The sequence below is a fragment of the Hyaena hyaena genome, unplaced genomic scaffold (genome assembly GCF_003009895.1).
Source record: "Hyaena hyaena isolate Hyena2069 unplaced genomic scaffold, ASM300989v1 scaffold_44, whole genome shotgun sequence".
Lineage (NCBI taxonomy): Eukaryota > Metazoa > Chordata > Mammalia > Carnivora > Hyaenidae > Hyaena > Hyaena hyaena.
The window spans coordinates 3607433-3622331 of record NW_024080676.1 but is presented as its reverse complement, the minus strand read 5'-3'; the positions used below and the strand labels follow the sequence as shown (position 1 = coordinate 3622331).

The window sequence follows — 14899 nt, the reverse complement described above, 5'->3', positions numbered from 1 at the left end:
TATTTTAAAAATAGTCTCTAATTTCAGTTGATTTTCTGCTTAATACAAGTTATTAATAGCAATGTTTTAAATTTTAAAAATTATTTTATTTTAAAAATAGACTCTTTAGAGTTTTAGGTTCAGAGTAAGACTGATGAGAAAGTGCACAGTTTCCCTATTCCCCCTACCACCTCCCCCAAAACATGCCACTTCCTCTACCATCAACATCCTGTACCAGACTTACAATTTATTACATTCATCACAATAAAAGACTTGCATTTGTTACAATTAATGGTTCACACATCATTACCACTCCAAGTCCGCAGTTTACATTATGGTTTACTCTTGGTGTTATACATTCCACTCCATAGGTTTTGACAAATATATAATGACATGTATCTACAATGACAGTAACATAGACAGTAGTTTCACTGCCTTAAAAGTCCTGTGTGTCCTGCCTATTCATCCCTGTCTCCTCCTAATGCCTGGCATTATTGTCTCCACAGTTCTGACTTTTCCATAATGTCATAGAGTTGAATATAACTATGTTTTTAAAAAATATGTGTTTAGGGGCCCCTGGGTGGCTCAGCTGGTTGAGCGACCAACTCTTGATTTCAGCTCAGGTCTTGATCTCACAGTTTGTGAATCTGAGCCCCACATCAGGCTCTGCACTGACAACACGAAGCCTGCTTGGGATTCTTTCTTTCTCCCTGTCTCTCTGCCTCTCCCTTGCTTGTGCATGCTTTCTCTCTCTCTCTCCCTCTCAAAATAAATAAATAAACTTAAAAACATTTCCATACTATTAACAACAATAATAAAAAATAAAAAATATGTGTTTTGATGGGGAGGGAGGGGAAAGGCCATCTTTTTGTTATCATCATTCATTAATTTTTAAATAATGGAAACGACTGGCCCCTTACATTTATTGTTTTATTTAAATGTAGTAAATATATAAACCAGTATTATCATTTTCACAGAATTTTATTGTACTTAATTCTAGTAATCCTATTTGTGGTATAATCTAGAAATTAATCCCAATTTCTCCAGGAAGTCCCTGTGACACAGGGGCACCTGGGTAACTCAGTCAGTTAAGCATCCAGCTCTTGATTTCTGCTCAGGTCATGATTTCACAGTTCGTGGGATCAAGCCCTGCATCAGGCTCTGTGCTGACAGCATGGAGCCTGCTTGGGATTCTCTCTCTCCCTCTCTCTCTGCCCCTCTCATGCTTGCTCTTTCTGACTCTCTCACTCTCTCTCAAAATAAATAAGTTTAAAAAAAATAAAGAAGTCCTGGGACATGAATAAGATTTCTAGGATTTTTCTTCTAGCAAACTGGTAATGCATAAATGATTCTTTCATAATCCAAAATGTTTGGGAGGTATAAAGGCTCCACAAATAAAATCCTTGAGAGTACTTGGTCCCTGCCTACAAGAGCTATGGAACCATTTCTGTCATCATCCATGTAGCTATAAACTTAAGCATTAAAGAGATACATTTGCTTACATATAAATCCAAATAAAAATAAACAGTCCAAATAAACCAACCTGCTCTTATCATTCCTAGAGTTTTCCCTTTTACAGATATAGATTCTGTGCGATGCTCTGATGAAAACTGGCATTATTTCAGACCAGTTGATTACCTGCAGTAAGCAGATCTTAAGGACTGTGACATGGGTGTCAGAGGAACACCATTTTCATCTAAAGCCCATGATAGACAGTAGCTTAGTTTTCCTGATGTCAAAAGACAAAGTTCTTCAGTTCCATTTCCCTCAAGAAGAAAAGGCACATCTGTTTATAAAAAGCATTAAAAACATGCCATTCAAATAAAGCATAGAGTTTAACACATTGTAGATTTTCCCCCCTGACTTTTACCTGTGGAACCTCAGGCTGTTCTTGGTGACCCCAGGCTCTGATCTTAGAGCTCTCCCTCATTTCCCATCTAAGGTACCTCAAGGTAGACCACTTCAGATGACAAAAGAGAAAGGAAAACCTAGGCATGAACATTTCTACTACCTCCTTACAACTAAAAGTTTTCTTAACCATTCTTTCTGGAAGTGGCTTCTAGCAAGAAAGGACACTGGCAGCAGATCAAGTGCCAAACCAGCTACTACTGTGTCCTTTTTCCCTACATTCCTGAGTCTTCTCCCCCTACCCATTTTCCTTCTCAATCTCCAGAGAGCTTAACAATACTCTCAAAACTTTTGCCGAGTGCCTAGGGATCCCTAAATATTTTGCCCTAAGTCTAGGCATTCTTTACTCACATAAATGACCCAGGGTCATGTGGGATATGGAATTCATGAAGAGAATAAAGGTGGGGGAGGGGACGTTTTAAATAAACTTACTGCTTCCTACTTCTCCATACGCAGGTGTGACCAGCTCATCAGAGCTAAACTCTACATATTCCAAAACAGTTTTGCTTTTCAGCTCTGTGTTGTTAGGTAATGGTAAATACAGTTTTGCCAGTAAGCTTGTCTTTTGACTTACTTCATAAACCTAAATATAAAGGAAATGGTTGATAGCTCACTGGAAGTACAAAATGCAATAAATAAAATAAATAAATAGAACCTTCACTAACACGTTTTTAATTCTTTTTTAAAAATGCTAGAATATAATATAGGTATTTCTGTATAGCATTTCATCCACATGATTATAAGAAAAGGAAATATTTATATGGCCTTAAAAACATAATGTCTTTTACTGGTTTCAAGGAAAATGAACTGAATAAAAGGATTACAAATATAGTTCTGAGCATAAAGGTACATATAATATAATATCCAAATAACTTACTTTTGGATAGCACGTTTAAAGTTATCTAATTTAAACCTGATAAAAATGATCGGAAATAGGCATTACTCTTCCAATTTTATAAATGAAGAAACTGAGTCTCTACATGAAACATTAGGGTTTTTTTTGTTTTTGTTTTTTTAAATAAATGATAGAAACCCAGGTTGAATTGCTCAGCAAAAGGGGAGAACCATTGGCTCCTGGAGTCCAAGGACAAATTTAAAAAGCTATAAGAGGTACTGGAGGGAGAAAGAGTCCCAGAAGAAGAAGTAAGGGAGGTGCTGAGTAGACAGTTACATAGGTGTCCACTGGGTACTAAACCCAGGTCTTCTGATTCTGTGTACTGTTCTATACTACAATCCCATCACTGCTATAACTACAAAACTAATGTATTTTTTTTTTTTAAAGAAAAATCTTATTTTAACTTGTACTGTGTTGTCAGTGTTTGGGGAAACAGTGATATGTGCTCAAAGAAGAAGGAAAACAAGGAGGGAGAAAATGCTTCCTGAAAGATAGGATAGTTTCAATCAAAAGGATGGGTGATTAACCAAAAAAGGAGAGAAAAAGGAGAGTCAAAGAGGCAAATATTTTTTCTGGTCATCTTAACATTGTCCCTGTAAGAGTAAATATAAGTCAGCACACTAGTTCCTTGACAAAGGCATCCCTAATGCAGAAAAGTTTATAGGGGTTGTAAGTTAATGGACTTACAGGATTAAGGTCTATGAGAGAAATTTCTTATTGCAAATCAATAAAATGGCTACTTGAAGAGAGGCGATGCACTGATAACTATATTCAAATGTTAAATTGGCATTTTGATTTTACACCTTGTGATTTGTTTAGGGGATATAGAAGCATTCTCACAGGACTGTCAAATCCAGTTTCTGAGACTGCAGGGCTGGAGGCCAGCCCCTGGGTAGTAACTGTGAAGGCAGAGAGTTCCAAGTCTGTGAAGTCTCTTGGGAGAGGCTTGTCCCCTGATGCCAGCTCTCAAGACCACTGTGTGGCTAGGATGGAGTGTCAAGAATGAAAACAGGCCTTGTAAGTAGAAGAACTAGAATGTTCAGAAGCTCAGAGGTAGGAGATGGCAAGGATATATGGGGAAAAAACCAAGCAGTTCAGTTTGACTAAGGTGAGAAATGAATAAAGAGGAATGGCAAGGAGTAAATTCAAAATGTAGGTTAGCATCTGTTAGGTTATGGCTTATAGATTTGTTCTGCAATTTTTGCAGTAGCTCATGGTGTACTTTAACCCTAGCTAGATTCCCTTCCTTCCCTGCCTCTTAGTTTGTTAAGATCATGTTCTAAGTGATAGGATGATGAAGGATTTAAAATACCCGTTTTTCTACTAGGGGCAGGGGCAAGTTTTAAACTTCAAGTGGTTAGATTATTGTATCACAATTTATTTTAGGTACAAAAGTATAGTCAGTATATATCTTAGTCAGCATATTTTTAAAACTGGAATTTCAACAGAGGTGCATTTTAAGATGACAGAAACTTGATAGTATAGATAAAATGAATGTGGCCTCTGATCAGGGATAGAAAAATTTTTTTAATTTTTTTTATTTTTAAATTTTAATTTTTTTCTTTCATAGTTTATTGTCAAGTTGGTTTCCATATAACACCCAGTGCCCTCCCAACAAGTGCCCTCCTCTATGCCCATCACCCCTCTTCCCTTCTCTGCCACCCCCATTAGCCCTCAGCTTGTTCTCAGTATTCGAGTCTCTCATGGTTTTCCTCCCTCCCCCTCCCCAACTACTTCCCTCTTCTCCTCCCCCATGGTCCTCCATTAAGTTCCTTCTAGTCCACCTATACGTGAAAATATATGGTATCTGTCTTTCGCTGGCTGACTTATTTCACTCAGCATAACACCCTCAAGTTCCATCCACGTTGCTACAAATGGCCAGATTTCATTCTTTCTCATTTCCATGTAGTATTCCATCGTATAGATAAACCACATCTTCTTGATCTATTCGTCCGTTGATGGACACTTAGGTTCTTTCCATGATTTGGCTATTGTTGAAAGTGCTGCTATGAACATTGGGGTACATGTGTTCCTATGTATCAGCACTTCTGTATCCCTCAGGTAAATTCCTAGCAGTGCTATTGCTGGGTCATAGGGGAGTTCTATTGTTAAATTTTTGAGGAACCTTCACAATGTTTTCTAGAGGGGCTGTACCAGTTTACATTCCTACCAACAGTATAGGAGGGTGTCCATTTCTCCACATCCTTGCCAGCATCTAGAGTCTCCTGATTTGTTCGTTTTAGCCACTCTGATTGGCGTGAGGTGGTATCTCAGTGTGGTTTTGATCTGCATTTCCCTGATGATGAGGGACGCTAAGCATCGTTTCATGTGTCTGTTGGCCATCTGAATATCCTCTTTGGAGAAGTGTCTGTTCATGTCTTCTGCTCATTTCTTCACTGGAGTGTTTTTCAGGTGTGGAGTTTGGTGAGCTCCTTATAGATTTTGGATACTAACCCTTTATCTGATATGTCATTTGCAACCATCTTTTCCCATTCTGCCAGTTGCCTATTAGTTTATTGTTTCCCTTGCTGTGCAGAAGCTTTTAATCTTGATGAGGTCCCAATAGTTCATTTTTGCTCTTGATTCCCTTGCATTTGGGAATGTGTCAAGTAAGAAATTGCTGCGGTTGAGGTCAAGGAGGTTGTTTCCTGTTTTGTCCTTTAGGGTAGTTTTGATGGTTACCTGTCTCACATTCATTTTTGCTCTCCTTCTAGTTCCTTTAGGTGCACTGTTAGATTTTGTGCTTCCAGTTTTTCTAATTTCTTGAAGTAGGCCTGGAGTCCAATGTACTTTCCTCTTAGGACTGCCTTTGCCACATCCCATAGAACTTGAATTGTTGTATTTTCATTTTCATTTGTTTCCATATAATTTTTAATTCCTTCTCTAATTGCCTGATTGGCCCATTCATTCTTTAGTAGGGTGTTCTTTAATCTCCATGTTTTTGGAAGTTTTCCAGACTTCTTTCTGTGGTTCATTTCAAGTTTCATAGCATTGTGATCTGAAAGTGTGCATGGTATTATCTAAATTCTTTTATATTTATTCGGAGGGCTGCTTTATGTTCCAGTATGTGACCTATCTTGGAAATGTGCCATACACACTTGAGAAGAAAGTGAATTCCATGGCCTCAGGATGTAGAGTTCTAAATATATCTGTCAAATCCATCTGGTCCAATGTGTTATTGAAGTCCGTTATTTCTTTAGTGATTTTCTGTCTAGTTGATCTATCCATTGCTGTAAGTGGAGTATTAAAGTCCCCCTGCTATTAGTACATTATTATCCATAAGATTGTTTCTGTTTGTGATTCATTGATTTTTTTTATTTTTTATTTATTTTTTATGTTTTTTTTTATTTATTTCTAGGAGAGAGAGAGACAGCGTGAGCAGGGGAGGGTCAGAGAGAGAGGGAGTCACAGACTGAAAGAGGCTCCAGGCTCTGAGCTGGCAGTCAGCACAGAGCCCGACGCGGGGCTCAAACCCACGAACCACGAGATCATGACCTAAGCGAAAGTCAGACGCTTAACCGACTAAGCCACTCAGGCGCCCCTCTGATTCATTGTTTTATGTATTTGGGTGCTTCCATATTCGGTGCATAGACATTTATAATTGTTAGCTCTTCCTGATGGATAGACATTGTAATTATTATATAATGCCTTTCTTCATCCCTTGTTACTACCTTTAGTTTAAAGTCCAGTTTGTCTGATATAAGCATGGCTACTCCAGCTTTCTTTTGACTTCCAGTAGCACGATATATATTTCTCCATCCCCTTACTTTCAATCTGAAGGTGTCCTCAGGTCTAAAATGAGTCTCTTGTAGACAGCAAATAGATGGATTTTATTTTTTTATCCATTCTGCTACCCTGTCTTTTGATTGGAGTAATTAGTCCATTTACATTAGGTGTTATTATTGAAAAATATGGGTTTAGAGTCATTGTGTTCTTTGTAGGATTCATGCTTGTGGTGTGTCTGGTACCTTGTGTTCCTTGCAACATTTCCCTCATAGAGTCCCCCTTAGGATTTCTTGTAGGGATGGTTTAGTGGTGATGAATTCTTTCAATTTTTGTTTATTTGGGAAGACTTTTATCTCTCCTTCTATTCTGAATGACAGGCTTGCTGGATAGGGGATTCTTGGCTGCATATTTTTTTCTGTTCATCACATTGAAGATTTCCTGCCATTCCTTTCTGGCCTGTCAAGTTTCAGTAGATAGGTCTGTAACTACTCTGATAGGTTTCCCTTTGTATGTTAGGGCTCTTTTCTCCCTAGCTGCTTTCAGAATTCTCTTTGTCCTTATATTTTGCCAGTTTCACTATGATATGTTGTGCAGAAGATTGATTCAAGTTATGTTTGAGGGGAGTTCTCTGTGCCTCTTGGATTTCATGTCTGTTTCCTTCCCCAGACTGGGGAAGTTCTCAGCTATAATTTGTTCAAGGACTCCTTCAGCACCTTTCCCTCTCTCTTCCTCTTCTGGAATTCCTATGATACAGATATTGTTTCATTTGATTGTATCACTCAGTTCTTGAACTCTCCTTTCGTGCTCCTGGATCAGTTTCTCTCTCTTTTTCTCGGCTTCCTCTTTTCCTATAATTGTGTCTTCTAATTCACCCATTCTCCTATCTGCCTCTTCATTCTGTGCATTGGATGCCTCCATTTTATTATGCACCTCATTTATAGCATTTTTTAATTCATCACAACCATTTTTAAGCTCCATAGTCTTTGTAGCAATAGCTTCTCTAATGTCTTCCATGTCTTGTTCAAGCCCAGCGATTAGTTTTATGACTATTGTTCTAAATTCTTGTTAAGCTATGTTGCTTATATCTGTTTTGATCAGTTCTTTAGCTGTCATTTCTTCCTGGAATTTCTTTAGAGGAGAGTTCTTCCGTTTTGTCATTCTGGCTAGCTTTCTCTATCTCTTGTTAGTTTTGAAAGCTTGTTATGCACTCTGCACCTGAAAGTACTGCTATATTAAAGAAGGCTCATTGACTGTCCAGGGCCTATCCATTCATGAAGGTTCTTTGAATGGTATCTCTTGGTCTCTCTTGTTGAGACTTTGGTTAAATTATTTCCCTACTTGTAGTGGTATTTGGGACTCTCCACCATGTGTACTTTGGCTTGTTTCTTGAGGTATCCCTTGAAACTGAAACTCTGGGTCCCCTCAAAGACTCAGAAGAGTTGATCAGCAGCGTTAATGATGACAGCCTCACTTTCAGGCAAAATCACTGCCTGAAACTTTTCAAGGGATCCCTATTGCCTGGTGACTCAGTGAGGACCACAGGCTTCACTCCAATGGGCAATCTCAAAGCATTTGCCCTCTTTTGAGCTATCTCATACATACACCCAGACTTTTTTGGAGAAGGAGGTCCATCTTGAAGTTCTTAACTCCACTTCTGCCAGTCTCCTGCCACTGCCACCTCTGGCTTGACTGAGAAAAAAATATTTTGGGTACTGTAAACATACCTCTGATTTAGATGTCTAATTATAATTCTCTCCCCACTCCTCAAACCTCACCCCATGCTCACATACACAAATCTTCATTCCCTCCTAACTTTCTTTTCAAGTCTAGTTGTAAGTTTAACCCCTATATTAGCCAAGACTTCTTATCTAGATTCCTTTACTGTCTTTAATTTTTCTCCATTGTCCTATTTTATTCTTGTTTTAATGAAGGGTTTCTAATAGTGGGGTCTTTGGACAGTGATTAGGAGTCTGCTGTATGTATGTTCTTTCATCAGTTTCTTAAAGGGATCCAAAACATAAATAAACAAACAAATAAATAAATAACATACATATATACATACATACAAATTCAGCAAGAGACTGAAATCACCAAGTCAGGGCTGGGACTATTTGGAGAAATCAAACAGCACATACAATAGCTATGCTACTCATTTTAGTTTAAATAATCCTTTTCCACCTCAGTAGCAAATGAATAGTAATGCTGCACATCCAGGGTTGGTAGGAATTTCAGCAAGAGAGAATGGAAATATTTAGAACAACCACAAATCAAATAATTTGTACTTGTAGCATAAAAGACTATTGCTGGATTACAAATATACTATTTATAAATGACTTGCCTACCCATATAGATTGGTGATCTCTAAACAGAAATTACTTGTCACATATAACAGTGGGTAACCAGAAAATTAAAAGTATGTATGGCTTAAAATAAGATACAGAAGTAAATGACAATGACATACCTCCAAGCAAATTGTTTCTGGCCAATATATTAACTGAATATTGAAAATTTGCTGAAACATGACTTTAAAATCAAACTGTAAGGGAGATACAGAAGTGCAGGAAACCTGTTTATCGTTGTATAATATTTTAATAAAATATTTAAGCTTCTGAATTTTGGTTCTCCTTTTTTGTTCATGCCTAAAAATTAAATACATATTTAAAGGGTTCTTGAAAAGTAAGATGGGTATAAAATATTGTTCTTTTCAAAATGTATCTAAGCATGTTAAAGTATGACATTTTTAGAGACCATTTAATGCTATCTTTGAGACCAATAATGCTTGCATATGTGTGGATAATAGCCTCTCCTACTCAAATAGTTTTTTAAAAAAGGTATTTACTTAAAAATAGAGAAAGAACTAAAATCAAGGTATTATAAATCACTCAATTATTTATTTTACTAAATTGTAATTTAAAGAGATTATGGCACTTCCCCTTTGGAAGATGTCTTCTAAGAGGAGAAAACTGAGGGACTTAGGAATGGGGGGAGGAGCTTGAATTAAAAAGTCAAAACTATTTTCTAACTTCTAGAAGAAAGACATACACACCTTCAAAAGAAATATGCCATGTTTTCAATAACCTCAATGAGGTGGCTCTACATCAACAGACTTGCTGTGTCCTCTTAAAGGTCTTTATAAACTCCTTTAGGCTTTAGGCTGTATGCTCTTTTTTTCTCTAGGATGTTCTCTAACCCCAAAGATCAGAGAGGCAAGCCATACTCCCTGGGGCTTCTATGAAACAATTGCTGGGAATCAAACTGATCCCTTAAGTGATATGAAACTCCTAAAGAGAGAATTCCAGTCACTCATTCATTTGTTCATTCAACCAACACTGATTGAATTATCTTCTCGGCTGCAAGTCAACTGACCTAATGATGTTTAGGACTTCTCTTTTTCACAAGGGAGACGGCTGGTTGCAAAACAAGCTCTAGGTTGAAACATAACACTCCCTTCTGTTCTCTACCTTAATTGTCCTAGGGGCCCGGCATCCCCTGACCTCCATATCTGCCCATGTTCTCTGTAACCTTTTCAGAGGGTCAGGAGACAAAAGATCACTTATTTTTCTTATCTCCCTGTTGGCCTCTTCTAACCATCTTCCCAATTACTTTTAGAGCAATATGTTAGGTAAATTTGCCCTTTACATTGGCCTCTGAAAGTAGTTTTAACAATGAACTTATGAATTGATTATGAAAATAATTAATTCAGGATTATATTTATCTTTGGGAAATCTTGCCTTTTTTTGTCACCTATAAACTCTTTGTAATTCTTCTTTAATCCTTGTATTCCTTTAATCTCTATCCTTGACAGCAGTATATTCTTTTCTAGAGAATCAATCTTTATTCAACTGGACATTTTAAGGGAAAAATGACAGCAATGCCCCATAATAGCATTGGCTTTGAAAAGACAGAACACATCCCATTTCATTTTGGCTTGATTTCCACTAAGTTTTAGCTGAGGCTTTCCAGCACACATATCTTCCTCCTTCTCTTTCCACTCTTCACTTCTAACTTCCATTTTATGGCTCTTGTTCTCCTATCCTCATTTAGATGGTCCTTTTGTATGCATGTCTTACATAATAGTTATCTCAGGCACTGTTTGGAAGTAGATATAGAGCAAATAAAGCATTGCTTCACTGCTGCATTGCTAGTCAGAAAGAGGGTAGCAGTAATTGTGCCTCTGTGTCTGCTACTCTTTATGTTCATTTTAAATGTAACCATACATCCATTCATTTCATAAATATAAATATTTATTGGGCATTTACTACCCTCCAATGCTGTATTAAATGATACACATCCACACAATACTCAAAGATGAGTTGGCACAAAGTGTCTCATGGGGCAGAGAAGATGAAAAGATGGACCTAGTTAAATGTTCTAAGATGCCATATCCTTTAAAGGAGATGAGGTCCCTAGGCTCAGAGATGGGAGAAATGGGAATCTGTATTAGATCTGTTTTTGCATGAATGTCCTAGGAATAGGGAGAAAACACAGCTCAAGAAAAAAGCCACAACTGGAAAGGAAAGAAGTTTGTGTAAAGCCAAAAATTTCCCTCCAGATACAGAATACTTATGAAAGCAAGAGGTTCCCTTAATAAGCAAGGGCGACCACATAATTTTATTTTTTACATTGGCTATCTATATACCTGAACAAAAATTAATACCATAGCAAAACAAAAACCAGTCACCAAACTGGTTTATGTTCTCAGTGATGAATTAGAAGGGTAACTTACCCTTCCATAAGCATAAATTCCCCCATCTCTTCAATGGGGATAATACCACAGAGATATGGTTGCAATTAAGTGTGCAAATGTATTTAAAACCTTAGTAACATGTCTGGCATCTGGTACTCACTCAAGAAATCTAACACTATTATTAAAACAATACAATAGACAATATATAATGAAGAAATGATCCTTTAAAATGCTTACAATGAACACTTGGATAAGTTTGTTAATTCTGTAGTGAAAGAAAGGTGTGGCTTCAAGGTAATTGGTCTTATTCTTTCAATATCTGTTTCTTCAAGTTCTGAAGCTAAATATGAGAGGCTCTAGAAACCAAAATATAAATATATAATTTACAATGTAAGTTCACTGCTTAAAACAAGTATTCTTGAAATTAAATTTTTATTTCTTATATTTGTCATTTTGTTGTTACAAATACCAAGATTTTCTATTCTACCAAACAATTAAATATTGTAACCACTGAAGAGGAGCTGAATTTTATTTTGCAATATAAATACCTCCTGTTTTTCCCCATTCTTAAATGCCTTTCCTTCAGTTTTCTTCTGAGTATCAGACATTTCTAACAGTTCTTCTTGGTTTTGCTCATCACATTTCTTCATTTTTATCCTAATTAATAATAAATATATTTATTTGAAGCAGAAATAATGGGACTGTGTGTTATGGGATGTGTTAGAGGTGTTCTTAACACACATACACACACACACAACCAATCTCTTACAACAAATAGTTTTACATCCCACAAACATTAGTAGTAAGAGTAAAAGTAAGTGGTGAGCAGGCAGTATTGGTCTAGAGCTGCTGTTCTGAACAAGTTTATGGCACCTGTGCTCTCCTTTTCTGCGCAAGGGTTCATAATGCATGTGTCTATCAGACTGGTTTAAAGGAGTGGAGGCAAGTTAGCAAGTTTAAGTTAATTCAGGACTCTATGAAAAAGTTTCATGCTGTGTTAGGTTTAGAAACTATCAGAGGCTGGGGCGCCTGAGTGGCTCAGTTGGGTAAGCATCCGACTTTGGCTCAGGTCACAATCTTGTGGTTTATGAGTTTGAGCCCCACGTCAGGTTCTGTGCTGACAGCTCAGATCCTGCTTTAGATTCTATGTCTCCCTCTCTCTCTGCCCCTCCCCCTCTTGCACTCTGTTTTTCTCTCTCAAAAATAAACATTAAAAAATTTTTTAAAAAAGAAAAGAAACTGTCAGAAGCACTTTCATTAAAAACCACTGCAGCAGGAAAAAACCCCAACAAAGTAAACAACTTCCTTATTAGGCTGAAGTTACACTAATATCTTACAGTTTTGAATAAAGACAATGGGTTGTAGGGAAGGAACCAGTTATTTCATTGTGTTCACACACAGCTTAAGTACAGTTTTTAATTGTAACCATCTCCTTTAATAACCATGTTTTTATGACTTACGCGTTTCACCTAGGAGTAGGATTGATGGGTCTATGGCTGTACTAATTGCGTTCCCGTCAGCAATTAATGAATGAGAGTTCCTGTTGCTCAGTATCCTCATCAGTATTTGTTACTGTCTTTTTAATTTTGTTTTGTTTTGGATTTTAGCTATCCTAAATGGTATATAGTATAGCCCACTGTGGTTTTAATTTACATTTCTCTATTGACATAACATGATGCTGAGCATCTTTTCATGTGTCCATTTACCATCCATATGCTTTTTTAGTGAAGTGTCTGTTCAAATCTTTTGCCTATTTTAAAACCTGAGTTGCTTATTAAGTTATAAGAATTGTTCAAATATTCAAAATATAAGTCCTTTGTTAATGACATCAAGTAGATGTCTAGCTTATGGATTTTTTCCCAGTTACTGTAAATGCCCAGTTATTCATGGGCAGTTCCTCAGGAGACCTCTAAGAACAAACAGAGCAGCCACTCACCTTTGGAACTGTAACTTTACTGGGGTGCTTGTAAACCCTTGCTGTTGTCGGAGGGATTTTATTTGTTTCCAAGTCTGTAATATACTGTGTAATAGGGAGAAATCTTTTCCTCTTTCTAAATCATAGAGCTGTTTTGTATTCCTACAACAACAATAGTAGATCAAAAATATGCTGGTCATTAATAGAAATCATGAAAAATGGCCTGGAAGAATGTATTGCACAAATTTTTCTGGATACTCCCACCATATGATTTTTTTTCCCTCATTTTACCCATGTCTTAATAAAGCTACTGAAATTCCACTTAGAGATTAATTCCTTTATGCCTGGAAGATTTTTCAGTATTCAAAAGTGTCCTGCTAAAACAGACTTTTCCAGATGTTCTGGTCATTCTGCAGTGTATTCATTATACTATTTTTCCAGATTAACAATTGAAACCATTGCTTGAAATTTAGAGGTACTTTGCTGGATAGGGTAGTGATCATATTTGGATATTGGTAATCTGTTTTTAAAGATTCTTCTTCAGAGGTGCCTGGGTGGCTCAGTTGGTTAAGCGTCCAACTTTGGCTCAGGACATGATCTCCTGGCTTATGAGTTGGAGCCCCAAGTTGTGCTGACAGCTCAGACTCCGGAGCCTGTGTCAGAGCTTGGAGTCTGCTTCATGTTCTGTGTCTCCCTCTCTCTCTGCCCCTCCCCAACTCATGCTCTCTCTCGTGCGCGCGCTCTCTCTCTCTCCCCTTCAAAAATAAATAAACATTAAAAAAAATAAAGACACTTCTTCTGTTTTATGACTTTGCAAATACACTATTAGTATGACAAATTACACTGACTTTCTAATGTTAAGTCACTCTTGCATTCCTGGAATGATCTCAACAACTTCACTGTATTAATTGATAGAATTCTGTTCGGCATGTTTGTAACTATGTTTATGAGTGAAATTGGGTTGCAATGGTTTTTATATTAAGTTTTAATTTCAAGGATAAAATAACCTCATAAACTGAGGTTAAGAATGTGGCCTCTTTTTCTATTCTTTGAAAGAGTATGTGAAAATAGAAGTTATCTTTAAATCAGAGGTTCTCAACCTTTACTGTATCAGAATCACCAGAAGGCTTGTTGAACAGCTTGCCAAGCCCCACCCCCAGAGTTTCCGATTCAGTAAGATTGTGGTGGACTTGGTAATTTGCATTTTTAACAGGTTTCCAGGAGAGGCTGATGTTGTTGGTCTGGGTAACCACATTTTGAGAGTCACTGTTTTAAATGGTCTATAGAATCCTAATTTTGTCAACTGAGCTTGGAGTTTTCTTTGCAGAAAGAGCTCAAATTACTGTTTTGATTTCTTTAACAATGATTGAACTACTTGGGGTTTTCTTCTTCTTTCACTTCTTGGATATATTCTGGCTTTCTTTTCGTAGAGATTTGTCCTTTCCATTTAAATGTTTACATTCTTTGGCATGACGTTTTTCAAAGTATACAGCAGCTGTAGTCATGTCCCTCTTTCTGTCCTGATATTGTATACTGCATATTTGTGCTGTTTCTTTTCTTGATCAGTTTTGCCAGAGTTTATAAATTTTTACCAAACATCTGACTTTTTAATTCTATCATAGCTTTCTTATTAATTTTTGTTCTTTATTTCATTTCTTTTCTTCTTTTTTCCTAACTTAAAGATGCTTGGCTCATTAATTTTCAACCTTTCCTTTTCTCTAATGTATGTATTTAAATAAACAGATTTTCCTCCAAGTACTATAAAATTTTGATCATATTTATTTTTGAT

The 14899-nt window shown here is 36.9% G+C and overlaps 1 protein-coding gene across 1 annotated transcript in view; it reads right to left on the bottom strand.

The window, feature by feature from the left end:
• Window positions 1-14899, bottom strand: part of CC2D2B (coiled-coil and C2 domain containing 2B) — a 98068-nt gene that overhangs the window by 50957 nt on the left and 32212 nt on the right. Inside the window, exons 11-16 of the mRNA XM_039230186.1 lie at window positions 13132-13272; window positions 11744-11852; window positions 11433-11551; window positions 8970-9147; window positions 2320-2470; window positions 1618-1765 (exon numbers count right to left, since the gene is read on the bottom strand). Of these exons, the coding sequence (XP_039086117.1) occupies window positions 1618-1765; window positions 2320-2470; window positions 8970-9147; window positions 11433-11551; window positions 11744-11852; window positions 13132-13272 (846 nt within the window). The remainder of the gene's footprint in view (window positions 1-1617; window positions 1766-2319; window positions 2471-8969; window positions 9148-11432; window positions 11552-11743; window positions 11853-13131; window positions 13273-14899) is intronic.